Consider the following 21,774-nt stretch of genomic DNA (forward strand, 5'->3'; position numbering starts at 1 on the left):
TTTCAGCTCTAAACCTGTGTGGGGAAATGGTGAACCAGGGATCCAGATACCAGGGGATGTGTGAGACATAGAGGGAAAGCTGCAGGGCAGAGATAGAGAGAAGGTGAAATTACTGAGGCCGGAAACTGGGCTTGAGCTGATAAGTGCAAGGGGAGGGGAGATGGCAGGAGACTTTGGGAGCAGAGGCTGTGGGGTGAGGTAGGGGCCACACCTGTACTCTTTTCTGGGCCACTGCTAGGGACAGGCAATGGTGACATCTCTTAGTGGCAATTGTGGCTTGCGCTGGGGCAATGGAGCTTCAGGTTCAGTTAAGCCTAGGTGTTTGTGAAGGGACCAACTTAAAAACTTAAGAGCAGTGCCCAGCCTGTTTTGTTAATCTCCCAAGGGACTTATCCAAGCTAGATGCCCCACACTAGCTTCCTGGGGAGGTAGGCTGCCTTCTCTCTGTCTTTGAAATGTTCCTGTAGGTTTTTCCATCTCTGCCTAGTATCAGTGTAGTCTATACTTTGGGCAGGATGTTGAGGGTGATCATGGTCAGAAGAAGGCCTTCTGAGCATGCCCAGGAACCCGGTCTCGAGGCTCTCCCTCCTCCCCAGAAGCTGTAGCCTAGCCCAGCATGGGCATGATTTCAGTGGCCTCGATATACATTAGTATATGGCTCGGAAAGAAGGCAGCAGTGGGCTAAGAGGCACTGTTACAAATGCCAAGTATTGTGAAGAAGGGGCAGAGCTGCCTACGTGCCTCTCTGACCTTTGCGAGCTTCTCCTGCCCCCTCAAAATCCTTCCGAAGTTCCAAGAAGGTCAGCTTTATAAGCCTTCAGACCAGGATTTTCCTGTGTCTTGCAATCTTTGCTTTACAGGCAAAACCCTCAGACCCTGTCTGCTGCCACACATCTCCCTGTCTGCTAGAAGAAAATGCCATAAAGGTTGACCATTTCCGGGAACACACGGCACAGTTCCTTCCTCCCAAGCCAGTGTCCATCAGCTCAGTACAAAGGCACACAGATACAGCCATGAGATGAATAAGTGATATAAATAGTTCTTCATTCCTTTCTTTACAGACTCTGCTTTTCTCATCAGAACCCAAGGGTAGCGTGACAGTAAAAATACCAACAGCAGTTTCAATAAGTACTCTTGGAAGACTGAGAAGCTGAAAAGCCCATTTCAAAACAGTAGCACAGGTACAATTCACACATATGGACGTTTGCAGGGTGCTTGCAGTTACAGTACCATGAGGAAGGTGGTGGTTGGCAAGAGCTGTCCTAGGTTCCCAAGTATAGGGATACATTGTTTAGGATATTTAGTTCTTTCCTCATGTTTTCCAGGGCCACTGCCCTAGAGCACCCTGCCCAGAACTTGCCAAACCTAGAGTCAGTCCAAATGCCACTGAGGGCTAAGTTGCCATCTTCTGTCTTCTCAGGATCTCCTCTACCTCTTTCATCTCCTCTGTCTCCCCAACCCTTCTCCAGCTTTTACCCTCTCCTCTCCTTTTATCCACCAGTATCCCAAGGGACCGCACCCACAAACAAAAGAAATCTGGGTTTGAACAGGTCGATTTCGGGGCTTCTGTTTGCCTGATAAGCAAGGTGGAGTAAGGGCACAAGTTCAGATCTCAGCTCCCTGAGGGTGCCAGGGTACAGGAAATAAAACCCGAGGTCCTCGGGTTTGAACTTCAGTACAGCAAAAAGCTCTATCTTGCTTTTTCACCTCCCCATCCCCCACCCCGCCTCCACCCTTTCCCCCCTTTTCAAAGGAGGGGGGAGCTCAGACATGCCGCCTTGTCTGTCCTGTGCGTCACTAACTTCTTCACCCTCAGGCTGGGAATAACTTTTCATTTAATTGTCCTCCTCCCCCTCTCTGCTCCCCAGCTGCAGAAAGTGCTGATGACAAAGCACCTCCCCACCCCTGGGCACAGGCCAGATGAGCCTGTCACTCAGCCCCAGACCCAGAGCAGCAGGATTTACCACCATACCAGCTTTCTTCCTCATGTTCTCCCATAAAGAGAGCGAGCTGGGCTTTAACTCAGTAGTAGAGCATTTATCTAGCATGCATGAGATCCTAGATTTAATCCCAAGTACCACAAAAACTATGGGAGTCTTGATCACCCTCAGGGTTGGAAATAACTGGCCTGTCCAGTGTCTCCTGAACAAACTGATGACACTTTGATTCTTGAGGATACTTGCTCATGGACCCATGGACCCACCTCTCTGGTTCCTTGTGGCTCTAGACAAAGCCCAGGATGCTGATTCTGACCACCAGCTGCAGTTCTCAGAGTGTCCATTGCTAACCTCACAGGCCTGAGCGTACCCGCCTCACCCTTAGAAAGGTAGCCCGTGCTCCCCATGTCTTCCCTCCAGCTGCCTTCTTCCTCTCTTTGGTCCACAGAACCTTCCCCTGATCCTCAGAAAGTGGTTCTGATGGTGAGGTGTGGACACCCCAGCAAGTCTGGCCTGGCAATTTGGGACCTGGGAAAAGGGTATCATATTGTGAGACAACTTTTCCCGGTTTAAAAGGGGGGCCAGGCCCAGGCCCAGGCAACCTCCAGGTCCCAGCAACTCTTGCCTCTGTGAGTATGAGATGGTAATTGGCTGACACAGGGAATCATCTAGATTCCAAGGCATGAAGGCAGGTAAACAGCACAACCTCACCTCCACTGCACCTCCACCTCCTCTCACAGCTCTGTTGGGACAGAGTTTGTAGCAGGTACTACCTTAGGAATCTACTTTCCCCTCCTCTGGTGGACTCCCAATATACCCTCTCAGAGCCACCCATTTACCCACTCAGAGGGTCACTCAGAATGGTCATTGTTCAGCAAGCTGGGAAAGAACCACCCAACTTGCCTCTGGGCACAACCAGAAATGTGCTCCGGAAACCACACCATCTCTGAGAACAAACAGCATGCCCCTTGGGACTGTAAGTGGTCTGGAGGTGCCAGCTCCAGCCTGGGACTGAGAACACAGAGAAGGGGCGGAGTAGGATGAGGTGAAGGCCCCTCCCACCAGCCCCTAGTCTTTCCTGTAGGTGATAGAGAGTTCCTCTAAGAGGTAGTCAGGTGTCCTGGACTCCTCTTTCCTAGCTGGGTGTTGGGAGAGAGATATTGAGTCTCCCAGCCCAGCCCGACCACCCGGTCCTCAGCCACCTTCTATGTGGCTTCTACCTCCCGGGGTGTCCGATTGTGCTCAGCCAGCACCCTGCTCTTCGTCTTCTTGCCCAGCTCTAGCCCCGCCCAGCTCTTGCCCTTCGCCTGCTTTCCCTTCCCGCGGAAGGAACCTGAGCGCTCCCCGGCACCCCTGCACCATACACGTTCACAGTACTCATCTACACGGGGCAGGTTGGCGAAACCAGTGAGCTGAAGGACGTCCTTATACCAAGCCTTGGGTGAGGCAGAGGCCAGGCTTCCCCAGGCTGAGGGCTCCGCTAGCCTTGGCTCCCGAAGGAACAGGCTGTCCAGCTGCACAGCTGCAATCACCTCCAAGGCAAAACGAACCACAGTCTGGGAGAAGCCATGCTCCAGAGTGCTACAGGTGTAGTTCCCTGCATCAAGGCGGCTGAGCCTTCGGAACAGCAGCCCCTGATCCGTCTGCACAACTCGTTCATCTGTCTTCACCTGTAGGGGGAGTAGGAGGGTACAGGAGACATAAGTAAAGATTTGGGGAGGACATTCACCTCCATTTCTTTAACTCTGCTTTTCCACGTTTACCATTCTCAGGGTCCAAGCCCTACCCCCGCCCCTTGCCTATTCCCTCTTTCCCACTGTGGGCCTAACCAGTTGACAGGATCTCAGACAGACCATGAGCTAATTGCAGACAGGCAGGCCTCACCTTTCTGCAGAACAGGGCAAGAAACTATGAAGAAGGCTTTCCTAACAGTGAATGGCTGTGTGTCCCCAGGTCAGAGCCCTAAGACCTTCAGAGAAATCTATGCAAAAACCTAGGGAGCTGAGGAGTTAGGTTCGAGTCCATGAGGTAAAGAAAACTCTACACACACACACACACACACACACACACACACACAGAGAGAGAGAGAGAGAGAGAGAGAGAGAGAGAGAGAGTGTCATACCCAGCCTTCCTTGTCTTGGTCTGTCCTGTTCACTCCCCCTCAGTGTGAGGCCCACAGCCCAAGCCTGGGGTGGGCTAAGTGCCCACTTGAGTGTGGGAGGCAAGAGCTGGCTCTGGTCCCAAGCTCCTCTGCTAACCCTGTCTGTGCATCTGAGCACGGAGGGTGAGCCGCCTGGGTGGTTAGCATTGTGTAACCTCATCTCATTGGTCTCCCTACTCCAGGGAGTCTCCTCGGTGCTCAGCCCTACAGCTGGTCCCAGGCTTGCCTCCCCTGGCTCCTGAGCTGGAGGAAGAGCCCCTCCTGTAACCAAACCCCTCCTTTTCCCCCTCCCCATGGGAACGCAGTTCCAGACTTTGGTCTGCCCATGGTTGGCCTCAAGCCCTAGAGTGAAGCCATCTTAGGGGTTGACAAACCTTCCCAGTCAGGGGGAAAAGAGGACTTGGGCAGACAACTTGCTTCTGAGGAAAGAAGCATAAGGCTAGGAATGGGAGGTAATGCTGTGGTCAGGGACTAGGCTTGACGCAGAGAATTAAGAAACTCTAGGGAAGAGATCGCCTCAAAGCTAAACCACACACGTTAGCATAAGAGCTTCCAGAACAACTTAGTCCCCATTCCCTCTCAACCTCTGGCACCCCCTCACAGACTAGGGAGGCTGGAGCTACATGCAGCCTAGATACTCCCAGGAGCAGAAATGGGGACGGCTCCTCATAGGTACCTCAGGGTACAAGACACATTTTTCTCAGGAAGATCTTGGCTAGCTCACTCTAGAGTCCCCTTCTAGAACTTAGGATTTGGGGTTCAGGGAGAGAAGTGGATCTCTGGGCAGGGTCTCTACTCACCTGGTCAGTCCCCTTATCCCCTGGCCTTTGTAAGAACCAGCGCACTGCAGCCTGAGGAGACTTGGGCAGGCACTCAAGGAAGGTACTGTTGTGCTCTGTGCCAAAGACTCTGGTCACCAGTCCTGAAGCTGATTCTGTAGAGAGGATCAGGCCAGATCAGCTTAGGAACTAAGGGACCCAGACTCTGAGGGCCACCGACTAACGCTCACAGGATACCTGTGTGGTGAGGACTTAGGTAACATTACCCTAAGGCACCAAATGGAGCTGCACAGATAGGGAAACTGAGGACTTTTCCAAGACGATGCTTCCCAGGATAGAGCCCGGTCCAAAGGGTGACCCACATCCCGGGGCCCACCACCACTCACTGTCTTGGCTCTGGCCCTGGCCCAGACACTGCACAGCAGGGTTGCCATGTCGGATGTCCTGACGACGGAACCTGCGCTTGCCTGAGCTGGGGCGGTAGCGGGCACAGGAAGTGCCATCCCAAGCACAGTACGGGTCCCGGGCCAGGCAGCACTCAGCACAGGCACTGCCATAAGTCTCACAGTGGTGCAGCTGCAGCCGGGCCACGCCCAGTGGAGAGCCCACATACAGTGTTTGCTGGGGAAGGAATGCAAACAGAGCCCCAGTGAATTGGGCTTCACCAACAGGCTCTCAACCCCCAGGCTTTCCTGAGACCCATCAGTTTCAGGAAGGCTTCCAGAACCTCTTGAATCCATTCACAAGGATAGAGATACTGAATGTATTCCAGAGCCCTTGCTAGGCTGTGAGTAGGTGGGGTGGAGCTGGGGTCTTTTCTATAAGGGACTTATTCAAGCCTTCAGTGCCGTCCACCTCTGCCTCTAGCCTAATAGAATGACTCTGTGTGACTGGCCTCTGGCTTGTACCTTGCAGGCCTGTCTAAACTTTTGAACCTGTGATATGAAGTTGTCACCTGCAAAGTTCGTGTACGAGCAACTGAGTAGCCAAAAACAATTAGAAAAAAAATTCATGTTTTAAGTAAGTTTATGATTTTGTGTTGGGCCACAGGCATGGCTATTCTCAGCTGCTTGTGGCCATCGGGCTGTAGACTGGGCATGTCTAAAGTACAAAAGCTGAGCTGTGGAGCAGTAAGATAGCTCAGCAGAAATAGGTGCTGGCCACCTAACCTGACATCTAAGCTTGCTCCCCTCGGCCCTATGTGGTAAAAGGAGAGAACTGGGCTCCTACAAATTGTTCTCTGATCTCTAGGCTCCATTTGTCACGAGAACTTTTAGGGCCCTATAGACTTATTGCCTTGCTCACTGCAACTTGGGCTTGGCAGGGCTTTACCAAAATAAATAAAATAAATTTTAAGAAGTTCAAAAAGTTGGGATTTACGCCCAGAGGCTAGGGATGGAGGCTCAAACAATGCTTCAGCACAAAGAGCAGAACCTCAGTCTTCAGAACCTCCATGTAAAGAAAAGCAGGGCATTGAGTTCCCACTTAGGATTCCAGGCTGGGATGCAGAGATGTGGGCTTTAGGGCTTGCTGGCTTGGCAAGCTCTAGGCCAATGACTCTGTCTCAAAATAGAAGAGTAGCATCTAAGGAGGTCCTTTGGCACACACACACACACTCATGCACTCATGCACACACAGGCACACATGAACACACACACATGCACACACACACACACACACACACACACACACACAGGCACACACACAGAGGCAAACACACTCACAGGCGATAGGCCCAGCTCTCCAGTAGAGTCACAGCAAGTTTAGGAGTGGAGATTCAGGGCTAGCCTTACCCTTTTGACAGAGATCTCCATCTCGGTGATGGGTGTTGGTACCTAGAGAAGGAATAGGGTCTTAGGATAGGGTGGGTGGAGGCTCTGCATAACTTCCCTGCTTTCACCACTGCCCAAGCCCCTCACCTGATCACTGTACCTCCTGGCAGCAAAGGCTGGGCAGGATTCGGGAAAGGGGATGCATACCCACAAACTCAGCTCTTGAGCAGCTGAGGCAGGAAGATGGAGAGTTCAATGCCAGGCCTCTCTCTATAGTAAGTCTCAATCTAAGCTAAGCTACAGAGAGAGACATGGTCTCAAAAATACAAACACATGCTGGGTGTGATCACACAGGCCTTAAATCCCAGCATTCAGGAGGCAGCGGCAGGTGGATTTTCATGAGTTTGGGTCCAGCTTAGTCAACACGGTGTACACCAGGCCAGCCAAGAATATGTAGCAAGACCTTGTCTCAAAAAAGAGGTGGGGGAGAGTGTTTTCCAAACATCCAAGAAGGTACCCTCATCCTGGCCTGCTTCCAAGAGGGAGGCTTGGCACAGAGTTCCATTGTCTCCTCCTACAATGTTCCCCAGCCATGAACCAGCTGTCCTAAATCACTAGCCTCGTGTCTAGAGGCAAAATACCCCCCAAACACAAATAATCCCTGTCCAGTTATATGGGGGAGGGGAGGACTTGGAGTCTCAGCCACTTTGCACTGCACCTCGAGCCTGACAAGGCTTTGTCTAATGCTCACCTTGGCTGCCCCTCCCCAGAGAGCACCGGCATCCACAGCCTGCTACTCCAGCTCTCCCAGTAACTCCGTAGCATCCCTGCATCTCTTCAGCCTTGTGCACCACATTTGAGCCTCTCCCCTGGGTTCACTCTTCTGGAGTTTTTCCCAGGTCCAGGGATGGAAGGTGGAGCCATTCATTAACCCCTGCTTACCTTAAACACCTGGAGCTCCTCCAGAAGAACCTCTTCCGGTTCAGTTAAGCCACTACCCTGGAGGGCAATGACTTTGAGCACGGAACCTGAATCTGGAGCAGGGGAACAAAGGTTAATGAGACAAGAAGGAAGAAGCTACCCTCCCCCCACAAACCTGGCTATCTCTGTTCTGCCCGCTTACCGGTCCCTAGGAAGATGACATCATAGGTCCCATCCTCAGCCTCCACTCGGTCCACCACAATCTGGCGAAGTTGCTGAGCCAAGTGAGTTTTAACCAGGACAGGGCGGCCACGCCGAGGCCTCACAGACTGGAACATGAGTGGGTGGTCTCGGACAAACTGCAGCACCTCATCCGGGTAGTCCTTGGTGCTGCCAAAGGGTCGGCCTGGCTGTGCAGTCATCTTGCTAGGACACTGTGAGCCACAGCAGAGGGAACACTTGAAGTCCCTAGGATGGCACTATCCGGCCTCTTTCCATCTCCAGGGGGTCATGCACACAGCAGAAACTCTCCTCCCAAACCCTTTGGAGGTCCAGCCCACTACTGCCAAGTAGGCTGAATGTAAACCTGAAGCGTTTCTATGAAGGAGTCCCTGTTATCTACTTAGGCCTCTATTGCCTGACCCAAAGCAGCCAACTTACCACACCAGGGTGGGGGAAGGGCACCTTGCCCCCATAGGGTCCCCACTGATGCTGAGGGCCATCTCGGTGGGCAAAGGGCCCATTGAAGACCTCCCAGATGTCTACCATGTGGTACACACAGACAGCAAAACCCTGGAACACAGCACTGCCGAAGACAAACAGGGACAGTCAGGCCAGGCCGTGGTGGTTGGGGAAGGGGGACACAAGCTGACTTCATAGGTGATAAAGAAGACAATAGTGGCTGCTGAAAACAAAGATTGGGACACAGGATACCGAGGCAGAGAGAAACAGAGCTAGAGATCAGAAAATCGTCAGTCACCGAATCAAGGAGAAGGACCATCTAAGGTTGTTAGTATGAGGGCAAGGGGCTCAACAGAAAAAGCAGCCTGGTACAGAGACCATACTGGGGTGGCAGGGTACAGGGGAGCGTGTAGCTCACCTGACAGTGCTGAACAGTGCATATACTTCAAGGTTCTTCCCAACTTTGGGCCACAGCAGGAACACATCCTCTGGGACACAGAAAAGGCTTAAGTGTTACAGCCGCTGCCAATGATCTGTGCCCTCCCCACTCCCAGAACCTAAGCTCAGTTGGCCATTCCCTTACCCAGTTGGTCAAAGTGAGTCTCAGCCCCACCCGGGCTAGGCACAGAGCATACCAGTCTGGCCTTGAGGAAGGTGCTCCATTTATTCACCAGCACCCGCTGGCCACCAGCGTCATTCTGGGGAATGGAGGGTGGGGTCAGCTTTATGCCCCATGAGTATGGGCCCTGCCTCCTGTTCCTCTACCCTCTACCACAGAGAGAGGGGTGTACGTTAGTGCTGTATCCCTACCTCAGTTTCTCTACTGCGAAGGGACAGTCTAGGAAAGAGGTCACTACAGGGGTCTTTAATCTCACCACCCCACCACAGCTCTTACCACACAGACACGGCCCACGCGGCTGATGGTGACATGACCTGGGCCACCATCTGGTGATGGGACAGTCTCGGAGAAGAAGAAGTACACTTTGTCATCATCACGGTCAGAGTTATCTGGGATCCGAGCAGCCATCACAAACCGGGGATCTGAGAAGGCGACAGGGTAATGATGTGCCAGGGGAAGCCACAGACCTCCCCCACCCCAGGAGCTGGAGGTGTGGCCTGTCCAGCTTGGCCCACATTTTATGTCTTCTCTCTTCCTAGTTAGAGGAATGGGTCCCAAGCAGCCTTGCCCTCAGGGGGCCTCACCATGTAGGAGGCTCTGGTCAGAGTCAGAACGCAGGGCTGGTCGGGGACCCCCACTCCGGAAAATCATGGCCTCACGTCCCAGGAAATCAGCAGTGAGGCCTGTGTACAGCTCTCCACCTAGAGGGGGCCAGAGTCAGGAGAGAGGGCCAAACCTAGCAACCAGTCCCCTCCCTTCCCAGCGCTATGGGCCAACTCCTGCCCTCCTGGCCCACTCTGGCTTGCTATCACCCACCTACAAAGGTGCTGGCAAAGGGACGGCTGGGCTCATGTGGGCAACGCCCCCTTCCATTTTCCACACTGCCAGGATCCAAGTGGAGCACATGCTAGACAGAGGGAGGAGAGGGGTATGAACGGGGTCACCTGGGAAAGAAGCAGAGCCTCGGGCAGACAGTGATCTTTGCGTGCAACTGGAGCATAGGGTTGGGGGTGGGAGAAGAGATCCTCATCCATGGCCTCTCTGATGGGGTCAGGACCTCAGCACAAAGGCGCCTTTCAAGCCCCTGCCCCCTCTGCCCTACCCTGGTTCAATGGGAAGCGTTCAGACAGCAGGGAGAAAATGTCACAGCTACCCAACTTCTCATGGGACCAGGCCCGGGCTCACCTCCCCTCGATGGCCCACTGTGATGAAGGTGCAGATGGGCTGGAAGGCTCCAGTGCCGCAGGCCAGCAGATGGGTCCGGTTATGGGGCTGTAAGACCCGCACGAAGTTGGCACACTCCGTCTGTGGAAGGAAGGTGTCTGAGGGTGAGGGTGAAGCACACAGTCTCCTGGAGTTCTAACGCTCAGCTCTGCTTCATATCAGCTCTGGGAACATGGTGAGGATCACATTCCCTCGAGGTGTCCCGAAAGACTTAGGACCTGCTCCAAATCCTCCCAGAGGCACCAGGGGAGTGGCTGCAGGCCATTTCGAGAATGCAGGTTGAATGAGCCAACAATACTCACCAAAGGGTCTTTTCCCTTTCGGACACATTCCACCTTCTGTCCTGGCTGTGGCGGCCACAAGACCTGAAACACAGCCAGCAAACAATGTCAACTCGTGGTCTCAGTTTCTCCATCTGGCCTCCACTGGAAAGTGCCCAGTTTCACCCCCATTAGTCTGGCTCACCTCCCGGGGATCTGGCTGTGCCTGATCCAGTCTCAGAGAGTAAAGGGCATCTCGGCCTCCCAGAAAGAGGCGATCCCGATACTCATCCAGGTACATGACTTGGAGGTCTAGGGAGCCCCGTGGGCCCAGAAAGATGGCAGAGCGGTTGGTAGACAGGAGATCTAGTGGAAAGCAAAGGAAGAGAATTAGGGTCTGCTACTGAGCCCACGTCCCCAGCCAGAGAGTGGGATCGAGGGTCTCAACTATGCACTCACCACACATGCACATCTGGAAAATGTCCATCCACAGCATTGCTACAAGGCTTTTGGGACATGGTTCTTGGGGCAAGTGGTACCAGTGTCTCTCAATTCCCACCCCACCCTGCCCAGTTTGCCTTCATTTTTAAAAAAAGGGGGGATTTGTTTACTTAATGTATGTGAGTGCTCTATCTGCATGTATGTCTGTATGTCAGAAGAGAGCATCAGATCCCATTATAAATGGGTGTGAACCACCATGTGGTTGCTGGGAATTGAACTCAGGACCTCTGGAAGAGTAGCCAGTGCTCTTAACTGCTGAGCCATCTCTCTAGTTTTTGTTGTTGTTGTTGTTTTAGTGGTCCTGGTGATTAAACTTAGGGCCATCCTCCACCATGTGTCAAGCATTCTGCCACCATGTCATCCTAATGGTCCCCTGCCCTCCATTCTTCAGTCCTTGGTCTTTCAGTTGACAGCTTCTCAGTATCCTATGTAAGTGCTTGGATCCTCATATCCCAGTATCTATGTGCCCAGGGAGGACAATCCCGCTGACATATATTATGTCCAAGAGCCTGGTGAAGAGCTGGGAGAGCCAGGAAGAAGGAAGAAGAGTGTGAACACTCAAAAGACTGGATCCATTGGGAATGGGGGTGGGGGAGTCAGAGGAACATTCCTCAGCAGAAAGCATACCAAGACATGGGACAGACTGGGCATGGCCAGAAAGAACTTCAGCCTCAGATTTGTGGACAAATGACATTCTCCCTTGTACAGAATTTCTATCAACCGACCCCAAAGATGGAGGGATCAAGAGCCCTAAGAGTTTTGATATAGTTCCTTGGGTCTGCTTGGGGAGGCGGAAGTGAGGCCTCAGCAAAGGGCTGGTAAAGTTGTCCAGAAGGGGCTGCCTGGCCACCCTTGGGAGAGCCCAGAGTAACCCTTTGTCCAGAACTCCTCAAGCACTCCACCCTGTCCCTAAATTCACTGGTGGCCTCTTCAGGACGCCCTGCTTGGCTGATACAGACTCTGAGACTTCGCTTTCATGGGCCATTCCCAATAGCCAGCCTGATTGCCCCCCAAAGTCACAGCTCCCAGAACAAAGACTCCTTTACTGGAGAGTCCCATGGTCTCCACTGCAAGCCCGTGCTGTCCCCCTTCTAACTGAGGTTCCCTGAGGAAGATGATTCTTCTCCCCCAAGAAAATCTGCAGGGCTGGCGGGATGACTCAGTGGGGAAAGGCACTTGTCAAACCTGAGTCTGATCCCCAGAGCCTCACATGGTCGAGAGAACCAGTTCCTAGAAGTTGTCTTCTGACCTATACACATGGACAACATGCAAAGTAGCACATGTGCACCTAGACAAGACACTGTCACATCCTCTCTCTCACATAGATAGATAGATAGATAGATAGATAGATAGATAGATAGATAGATAGATAGAGATGTGGTACATTTTTGTTGAAGAAGAATCTATAATTAAATCTTAGTCTCAGTTGTCTCATAGACTACCAAAAAAGGCAGAACCACACTGCTAGGTTAGAATAGAGGACCACCTCTACACACACACACACACACACACACACACACAGAGAGAGAGAGAGAGAGAGAGAGAGAGAGAGAGAGAGAGAGAGAGACAGAGACACAGAGACACGGAGGGAAGGAGCATGGCAGAGGAAAGCCGCCACTTTTCGGGATGATAGATGGAGAGGGGATGATCAAGTAAGTGTGGATGATAAGTCAGGACAGGCTGCAAGAGGTGGGAGAGGCTCCCCCCTTCCCTGTGACTCAGAAACAGAGGGACAGACTTCCACCCACTCCTGTGATGTCTGCCCAGACCCTTTTTATACCCTCCCTCTGCCCAGTCCTCCTTCCTTCTCTGTGCCCATCCCTACAGACGGCTCTCAGGGTTTCCATCTCCCTCCCTCCCTTCGTAGCAGCTTCCTCAGTTTCCCCCTTGTATCGGCCATGGCTCCCAGAATGTGTCTACCTTTCCTGCTTACAGTCATCCCTAGGGTCCGACTAGGAAATCTTTTCCTAGGGATATGCAGGGTCTGACTTTACCCACGCTGCTGGTGGCTGACTAAAGGATATCCTAGAGCCCCAGACATTCACACACATTCATTCACAACAAGCACGCGAGCAGGGCAGCGCTGGCCAGTACCTCTGTAGGAGAGCCGCAGACGAGGCACGCTGGGGCTGGCACTGGGGCTCGGGCTGCCCACATGGAACAGGAGGCTCCCCAGGAGGCAGCAGATGGCCCAAGCAGAGGGGACCATGCTGGGAAAAAAATACGAGCTGCCCTCTGATCCTGCTGCTGAATGTAGTTTGCTCCGCTGCCTCCTGGCCAGTCACTTATAAGGCAGTGGCTCCGCCCAATGCTGGGCGGGAAGGCAGGAGAGGAAGCGCGAAGTGCTCCAAGCCTGCCATCTACCTGCAGTTTCTCCAGCCACCTCAGCTGGCCCACTCAATGCCTGTGCAGCAAACTGGCCTGCTCCCCTCTTGGGAGACTCTACCCAACTTCGGTGTGGACAGTTTGAATGACAGCCGCTCACCAGTGCAAGTACCTAGGCTCCAGCAAAGTGGCAAAGGAGAGGGATAACCTGGAAAGGAGGTCAGGAATCATGTGGGAGTCTGGCTTCACTCTCTGTCTCTCCAAAGACATCCTCATCACTAGCCCTGAGCCAGCTGGGTATCCTTGACCTGGCTGCTAAGCTCTCCCCTGTGCCTAAGCTGATGTGGGTAGAGGAACCACTTCAACTTCATCCTGGTAGGGCTTAAGATATGTTATGTTCTAGATATGTTCTTCATAGGTCTGGCACTAGTAAGAAGTTCATGTCTGAGTCAATGGTTCTCAACCTGTGGGCTATGACCCCTTTAAAGGTCAAATGAACTTTTCACAGGAGGCTCCTGAGACTATCTGAAAACACGGATATGTACATTGCAATTCATAATGTTAACAAAATGACAGATATGAAGTAGCAATGAAAATAATGTTACAGTTGGGGACCATCACACCATGAAGAACTGTATTAAAAGGTTGCAGCATTAGGAAGGTTGAGAAACACTGACCTAAGGTCTCCTACCCAGACCTCCCCAGGCTCCACATTCCCTCTCTGAATCTACCAGGCTCTATCTCAGCTCAGCAGGCTTGCTCTGAGGTAAGATACAAGGTTTATTTGATGCTTAGGAGAGCTTCCATTGTCCGGCCTCCTTCAGGCCCCGATGTGTTAGAGGCCCTGGAGACAGAGCACAAGAGATTAGTGGTGATTTCTTCCCAAGCCCATTGGCTCTACATATGGGCCCTACACACGGGTTCTGCCAGAAATCACTGTTCTGCCCTAAACTCTGGTGTGGTGTGTATGAGAAGAAGACGCACCAAGGAACTGAATCTGGGTAAGTGGGAACCCCAAACCCTCCTTTCAGAGAATTTTCTTTAAAAAAAAAATCTTAGAAAGTTTATTTAGTTTATTTTTTTAATATTTATTTATTTTATGTACATGATTACACTGTAGCTGTCTTCAGACACACCAGAAGAAGGCATCGGATCCCATTACAGATGGTTGTGAGCCGCCACCATGTGGTTGCTGGGATTTGAACTCAGGACCCCTGGAAGAGCAGTCAGTGCTCTTAACCACTGAGCCATCTCTCCAGCCCCCAGAGAATTTTCTAGACCTCCTGTCCCCACCTCTCACCTCACCCTGCCCTAAACCCACCTTTCAGGATCCGTGATCTTCAAAGTTAGAGTTTCCAAGATCCTAGAAACACCTATAGGGTGGGCCTCCCAGACAAAATGGCCTGAGACCTCATAAGGTCAGCAGCAGAATGTTCACCACCAACCTTCAGAGAGAGTCATGACCAAGATCACAGAAGCCTGAGAACAGGCTCTTTTGCTGTTCAACCCTGGAACCCTCTTTTGCTGCTAAGAGGGCTAGAGTCCTGGGACTCTACCTCCCCTCCCTATCTCTCCTCTAGAAAGAAAACAGATTAGCCCCTGGCTTGGCACAAGAAGAACCCGTGGCTTGCATCTCCTCTCCCAGTTCCCCTTGGATCTTAGAACATTAATATGGTGGGGGTTTCTTACATGGAAGCAGATCAGGGGCTGCTCAGAGACACCAGGAAATAGCTCCATCCCACCTCTATATGAGTCTGCTGAAGAGCCCTAACCAATGGCTTTTATTTCCTGGATCTGCCTTCTCCTAAGGCAAGGACCAGCCATCCTGGATATGAACTTACAAAGTGAAGAACAATGCCTGTACAGGGCCTGCTAAAGTGGTGGCTCTGTCCTGGGCTCTCAGTACTGTGGAGGCTCCAGCTCCCTGAGGAAACGTGGTATCTAGCCCAGGCCGGGTACCAGCTGAACAGCCAGGCCTTCAGCCAGCATGTGGCCCCAAGTTGAGGGCGTGAGCAGGAGACCAAACCACTCCTCAACCGGCCACCCTTGGGGTCTCTACTCAGCCAGCCCTTCAGCTGTGGCTGTAGAGAGGGCTGTGTCTACCTGGACAGGCATGTGGGGTAAGCAGGCTTTACATCACAGATCCTGGAAACCCAAACTCAAGTGTGTGGACCCAGTCAGATTTCTCACTCTTTCACCCCCCATCCATCCCTCCCTTTCTCATTCTCTTCCTCAGTTTCCCATCTAGAGAACAGGATAAAGGGCTTTCCCTCAGTTTCCCCTCCTGCCGGATGCAGATGGCATTCGGAAAGGCACCCTGAAGGTACAGATCCTTAATCCTAACACAGACACCCCCTGCCACCTAATGGACAAAGGTGGAACTTCATGACAGAGCAAAGGCGCCCGTCTATTTTTGTGCTAAAACCATCTCCTGAGCATTACCTAGGCACCACAATACAAAGACACAGATGCAAAGAAAGATGCTCCAGTGGTTTCTTCTAATGGGAAAAACCAAAGGAGGCTTCATGGAGAAAGCGCTACCTGGGTAAAGGATGACGTAACTCATCAGTGAGGAGGACAGAATTAGGTGATGCACTCAAGTGGCATGGCCTAGCTTCGGGGAGCTGGTGCTCCCTGGGTTGATTCATATGTGATGTGTGTGTTCCTACAGCAGGTGCCATCAGGTGGATACATACAGGGTCATATAGCTTAGCTATTCCTGGGAAGAATTCTGAGGCAGTGATGTGTAGATTGTCCTGAAGCTGTTTGTATTTTAATGTTAATTCCACTTCCCCAAGAAGGGTTGCCTAGTCATATGACTCCAACTGAAGCTGTCCATTTTAACTAGTAAAACAAAGAAAAGCCAGTGACTGGGCGGGGCGAGGGAGGTGGAGAGGGCAGAGAAGTCGGAGAAGGTCAGAGGACGGGGAGGGGGGAAGGTCGTGGCAACTTGGAGCTTCCCAAGGACCAGCGAGACCCAGGTGGGATTGATTGGTGTTAAAAAGCTATGAACATGAAGGATTTTACAGGTCTAGTATCTCATATAGAAGGGCAGTTTGTATCTTTGTCTATCTGATGCAATCTTGTTGTGTATCGGGTTTGGTGATTGAGAGTTGAATATATAAACCTGTATGAAAAGCTATCTGGCTTTAGAGTTGTACTTATGTGGGATTTTGGGGTACAGAAACACCCCAGGACAGAGGCGGAGAACAGGCGGTAGAAAACGGTCAGGGAAGGGAGTTACGCGGACAAGTTGGGCCGTGGTGGTGGCTCAGACCGGGTGCCAGAGGTGTGTGCAGCTCCAAACTAAAATCGGGCCTGAGGAGTGAGACCACAGGACCGGTAAAGAGATATGCATTTTTATATTTTTTTAATATTTACTGCAACAGTAATGCCCAGAAAAATCAATTTCCCTTCTGTCCTCAATCCACATGACCTTTTATAGAATTCCCTTCAGCAGATGGATCACGATCTCCTTCATCTCTCCCAGAACTCTTTTTGCCTCTGGCAGATGAGGAGGAGAGAGTCAGGGTGGGCAAAGGCATTCCCTTCCTCTCTCTCTAATGCTTCCTCTGGGCAGTTCTCACGTCTAACCCCCAGGTAGAGGGCTGCTGGGAGCAGTACTAAGCAGAGGCAGCTGTAGCCGCTCAGTCACCTTCCTCCATCCACCACAATGGGTTTGACTCTGTTCCCTTCCCATCAGCGCTCACCGCCCAGCACCTTCTGTCTCCCCACAGATACCTCAGCCATTCTTCAAGTAGTCACCCAGGCCATGCCTTCCTTCCTCTGGGCTCCACCACTACGCTCAGTACCCACACCTACATCACCAATGTACCACAATCACTCCCTCACTGAGGCCACTTGCCTACACCAGCCCCCATTTTGTCAAGCCTCACCCTCCTTGCCTAGTTTAAATCTTGGGCCTAGTACTATGACCCAGCCTTGTAGACAATGGTGACTGAGCTTTCCTGCTTCTTTGTCACCCGTGACAAGTTCTTATCAGCATGCCAGTCGTCCTCTATGCAGCGTCAGACACTTCTTCCATTTTCCCTCATCTTCCCTCAGCCCCTATCCTTCCTCTGTGTCCCTGTCCTTCCTTTGTGTCCCTTCCTCTATGTCCCTTCCTCTGGGCCCCTGTCCTTCCTCTGTGTCCCTGTCCTTCCTCTGTGTCCCTTCCTCTATGTCCCTTCCTCTGTGTCCCTGTCCTTCCTCTGTGTCCCTGTCCTTCCTCTGTGTCCCTTCCTCTGTGTCCCTGTCCTTCCTCTGTGTCCCTTCCTCTGTGTCCCTGTCCTTCCTCTGTGTCCCTGTCCTTCCTCTGTGTCCCTGTCCTTCCTCTGTGTCCCTGTCCTTCCTCTGTGTCCCTGTCCTTCCTTTGTGTCCCTTCCTCTATGTCCCTTCCTCTGGGCCCCTGTCCTTCCTCTGTGTCCCTGTCCTTCCTCTGTGTCCCTGTCCTTCCTCTGTGTCCCTGTCCTTCCTCTGTGTCCCTGTCCTTCCTCTGTGTCCCTGTCCTTCCTCTGTGTCCCTGTCCTTCCTTTGTGTCCCTGTCCTTCCTTTGTGTCCCTTCCTCTATGTCCCTTCCTCTGTGTCCCTGTCCTTCCTCTGTGTCCCTGTCCTTCCTTTGTGTCCCTTCCTCTATGTCCCTTCCTCTGTGTCCCTGTCCTTCCTCTGTGTCCCTGTCCTTCCTTTGTGTCCCTTCCTCTATGTCCCTTCCTCTGTGTCCCTGTCCTTCCTCTGTGTCCCTGTCCTTCCTCTGTGTCCCTGTCCTTCCTTTGTGTCCCTTCCTCTATGTCCCTTCCTCTGGGCCCCTGTCCTTCCTCTGTGTCCCTGTCCTTCCTCTGTGTCCCTGTCCTTCCTCTGTGTCCCTGTCCTTCCTCTGTGTCCCTGTCCTTCCTCTGTGCCTCTGTCCTTCCTCTGGTTGTTGGCTGTTGTCCACACACCTCACCACCTCCCCCATTTCTGCTCACTTTCTTCAGGCCCCTCCACTCTGACTTTTATCCCACTTCTTCCCTGGGACCCTCCCATGCAGATAGCTAAGGCCTAAGGGGAGGGGGAGGCCCAATTCTAAGATCCTGGAGCCACCAGCTGTTGTCCAGGCTTGTTTAACCCACCAACTCTTGTCCATGTGTTCTTCCCAACTGCTTATTTTAGGTACAGGAGCCTGGTCTCTGGGAGTGTCTTTTATGGACAAAACTAGCAAAGGGTCTCCTGCTCTGCTGACACCTCTCTTTCTGGCTCTCACTCAGCCCCTACTGCTCCATTCATCTGGTTTCTGTCTTCCCAATGTCTCAGGCCCTCCTCAACTTTGTTCTCCAGCTTTCTTGTAATCAAGCCTTCGGAAATGCCCTGTCTAAATTTTAACCTGAGGAAACCCACCAGAACTTCGATAAAGCTGACAAAAGAACCATCCTGGGAGCTGGGGTGATGACTCTAGCTAATCTGAGTCTGATCCCAGAGCCCACTTAATAAAGCGGGTGTGATGCTCGCTTTTGTGATTCCGGCAAGTGGACGGCAGGGACAGCAGATCCCTGGGATGCGCTGGGCAGTCAGCCTAGCCAGTCAGTGAGTTTTAGGTCAAGAAAAGATTTCCTTAGAAAATAAGCTGGGCAGGACCCGAGGAATAACATTCTGAAACCAACCTCGGGCCTACACACAGACACACACAAACACACACACAGACACACAACCATAGATACACATGGAAGCACACAGACACACATAAAAATACACACAGAGATTTACACAGACAAGAGGGAGTCTAAAGAGGGAGTTTCAGGACAGTCAGGCCACCTAAAGAAATACTATCTCAAAACAAACAAACAAACAAACAACAACAAAACAAACAAAAGACAAAACAACAAAGTTAAAGTTCAAGCCAGTGCAGTCCTACATCTGTTGGCCCAGCCCTTGGGTGACAAGGTGGGAGGCTAGTAAACTTGAGCCTAACCTGAACTACATTGAAACCTTGTCAAAGTTCGAGGAAGCTGGTTAAAGTGCAGTAGAGCCATTTGAATATTTTTTTCTTTTTTCTTTTTTAAGGTTTATTTATTACAGATAGGCAGGGCAGGATGCCCAGAAGAGAGCATCAGGTTCCATTACAGATGACTGTGAGCCACCATGTGGTTGCTGGGAATTGAACTCAGGACCTCTGGAAGAGCAGTCAGTGCTCTTAACCACTGAGCCATCTCTCCAGCCCGAATACTTTTGCACTTATGTGTTTGTGTACACGTGTAAGGATGGGAAGGGGTGAAAGCATGCCTCTTTGCATGTGAAAGTCAGAGAAAAACTTGCAAAAAGACTCCCACCATCCCTCTGAGACAGGCTAGTTCTCTCTGTGACAGGGAGGGATCGAACAGTAAAACAGTCTGCTGGGTCCCAGGGATTAAACTCAGGTCATCCAGCTTGGTCGCAGGTGCCTTTACTCATTGAGGCATCTCCCTGAACTGAAAATGGAAGTATTTTGTACCCTTTTCCACAGCACGTTTGAAAGTCTAGAATTCCATAAAAAGATAAATACCAAAACTGAATACAAAGAAACCTCCATCCCCAATACCTCTGATCTAAACCTGTGCCTCCCTAGACTTCCATATCTCAAGAAATATCACTGTGCCCAAAACTTGAAGGGTCACCCTAAAGTCCCTGGTCCTCTCAAGTTTGAGCCTTCGCAATTCCCTTTACTAGTTTTAAAATATTCCCCAAACCCAAGACCTGATGTGCCCTTTGTTCCAGCATCCCACAGTACCAAGAGCCACCCTGCCCTCTCTTGCAGGCGCTGACAGGCCTCCTGACTCTGTCACAGCCCTCCTCCCTTCTGCAGCTCCAAGACTGCACTCCTTAGTTAAGCCGAGTTTCTCGGTATGTGCAATGTATATTATATTGGTAAATTGTCCTGTGCTGTGTAAGCTTGTTGGAATTGGACTCTGGGAGCAAGGGGAGGTTCTTCTGTCTCAGATTCTAGAATGTTTATTTCAAATATTCTCCAAAATATCTGTGGCAAACTCACCCCCTAGCTGTGCAACAGGAGAGAGATGAGTCTAAGAGTAAGAACACTGTGCCCTTGAGACTAGCTAGAAGGTCAACCATTTCCAACTGATATGACTACTATTTAATCCTATAATGTATGAACGGCTGCAATGGGGCTGAAGCCATGGGGAAGAAGGCTCCATTGGGAACATCTGGCTGTTTCAGCTTGTCTCATTGGAGTCTATGGATGTTGTGAGGGCTTGATATTGTCTCTCTGGGCTTTATGTTATTTTACTTGGAAGCCTCACTAGCCTCAGTGATTAGACAGCCTCCTCCAACCAAGACTCGATCCATGGGGAACTCCAGACAGTTGCCCAAACAGGGCTTCCCCAGTTGATTTCAGCTGGATGGCTATAATCTCCTTTGGGTGGTATTTTCTATAGCACTCTCAATGGAGCTGAGAGAGCATCTGTTGAGTGTTTCCAGTACCTGGTTTGATGTCAGCTAGCTGCTGCTGCTTCTCTCTGTGTGGGACTGATGTACTGGTGGGCAGCACCATCCACCATGGCTCCTCCTCCTCCTCTGGGACATCAGCCTTACTGGGTCACTCTGGATGTCTTCATAGGATCCCAAACTCTCCAGTCCTCAATCCCGAGGGCAGAGCAAGAAGACTCCTCTCCACTCCACCCATTACTTTGCAGGGACTGGGAACTCCTAGCAGCTCTTGCTTGGCCAGAGGCATGTCTAGAATTCCAAGACTGTCTCTGGAATGTGCAGCCTGGCTGGAGAATGCTTAGGCTGGGGCGCAGGTGCAGAGGCAACACAGTAACAGGGCAGAGAAGGGACAGCTGCTGGCATTCTGGCTGGAGCCTGGTTGTCATTATCAGCTGTCCCTCCTGAAGGTATTGCTACCAATTCCTCCACTTCCTCATAAACCTCCAACTTCCCCTCCCTAGTCACTGTTCTGGCTGCAGCTCTGACCAGCCCTACCCCTTTTCCCCTCACAACACCTCTAAGCTCAGATGTCACCAGACCTCAGACTTTCATTTCCTGTCAGGGAAAAAGACCAGGTGGGTGTAACTGGAGGCTGGCCTCGAGAGCCAAAGGAACTAGACAGTAGGTCTATTTGAACCTGGTCTGTCAGATAGAGTCCTTGGTTGGCTGCAAGGTAGCTGAGTCCTCCTGCGAATTTTCCAGTTGACATTGGCTCTTTGGGCCATGGGGTCCTCATCTGTAAAATGAGTACTCGAGGGAGGGACAAACTGCACAATCCCCAGAGCCCGCAAGTCAATATTCCCGACGAAAAACCCGAAGGGCACTAGGAAGATAGCAGACTGTAAGTCTGCTGAGTCTCAGGAGATTTCTCTTCATTCCAAACAAGATGGAGAGGCTGCTGTGCCAAGGAGCATCTAGTGCCCTCTGAACTAACTGCTTCCCTCCTGAGAGAGTATCTGTTGCCTGATAGTTCACCCCCAGTGGGAAAGTGGGAACAAGGCAACTCTGAATGAAGGTCAAATGTCTACTCCACACCTTTCATGAACTCCAGGAACTTGTTAAAATGCAGGCTCTGGGGCTACAGCAGGGCTCAGTCATCAGTGGGTATAAAGCAAGGTATCTCTGGCCTAATGGACGTG

At 51.6% G+C, this 21,774-nt stretch overlaps 1 protein-coding gene across 1 annotated transcript; it reads right to left on the bottom strand.

Annotated features, from left to right (window-relative positions):
- Positions 1 to 943: 943 nt before the first annotated feature.
- SEMA3G (semaphorin 3G) lies at positions 944 to 13,094 on the bottom strand. The gene is made up of 16 exons (XM_080925897.1): positions 12,950 to 13,094; positions 10,560 to 10,720; positions 10,397 to 10,459; positions 10,056 to 10,175; positions 9,687 to 9,777; positions 9,455 to 9,571; positions 9,147 to 9,292; positions 8,835 to 8,949; positions 8,670 to 8,739; positions 8,231 to 8,375; positions 7,773 to 8,004; positions 7,592 to 7,683; positions 6,671 to 6,712; positions 5,264 to 5,498; positions 4,899 to 5,032; positions 944 to 3,607 (listed from the first exon to the last, which is right to left on the bottom strand). The coding sequence occupies exons 1-16, from the start codon at positions 13,062 to 13,064 to the stop codon at positions 3,143 to 3,145; spliced, it is 2,343 nt and encodes a 780-aa protein (XP_080782023.1). The 5' UTR covers positions 13,065 to 13,094; the 3' UTR covers positions 944 to 3,142.
- Positions 13,095 to 21,774: the final 8,680 nt, after the last annotated feature.

The sequence above is a fragment of the Micromys minutus genome, assembly GCF_963924665.1.
Source record: "Micromys minutus genome assembly, chromosome: 12".
Classification (NCBI taxonomy): Eukaryota; Metazoa; Chordata; class Mammalia; order Rodentia; family Muridae; genus Micromys; species Micromys minutus.

Bases quoted from the DNA above. Each gene is read 5' to 3' on its own strand.
- SEMA3G (XM_080925897.1), bottom strand. From the start codon at position 13,064: ATGGTCCCCTCTGCTTGGGCCATCTGCTGCCTCCTGGGGAGCCTCCTG. The intron at 10,460-10,559 runs GTGAGCCAGACT...GCTGTGTTTCAG, and splicing joins CACAGCCAGATCCCCGGGAG to GTCTTGTGGCCGCCACAGCC. The intron at 5,499-6,670 runs GTAAGGCTAGCC...TTCCTTCCCCAG, and splicing joins TGGAGATCTCTGTCAAAAGG to CAAACACTGTATGTGGGCTC.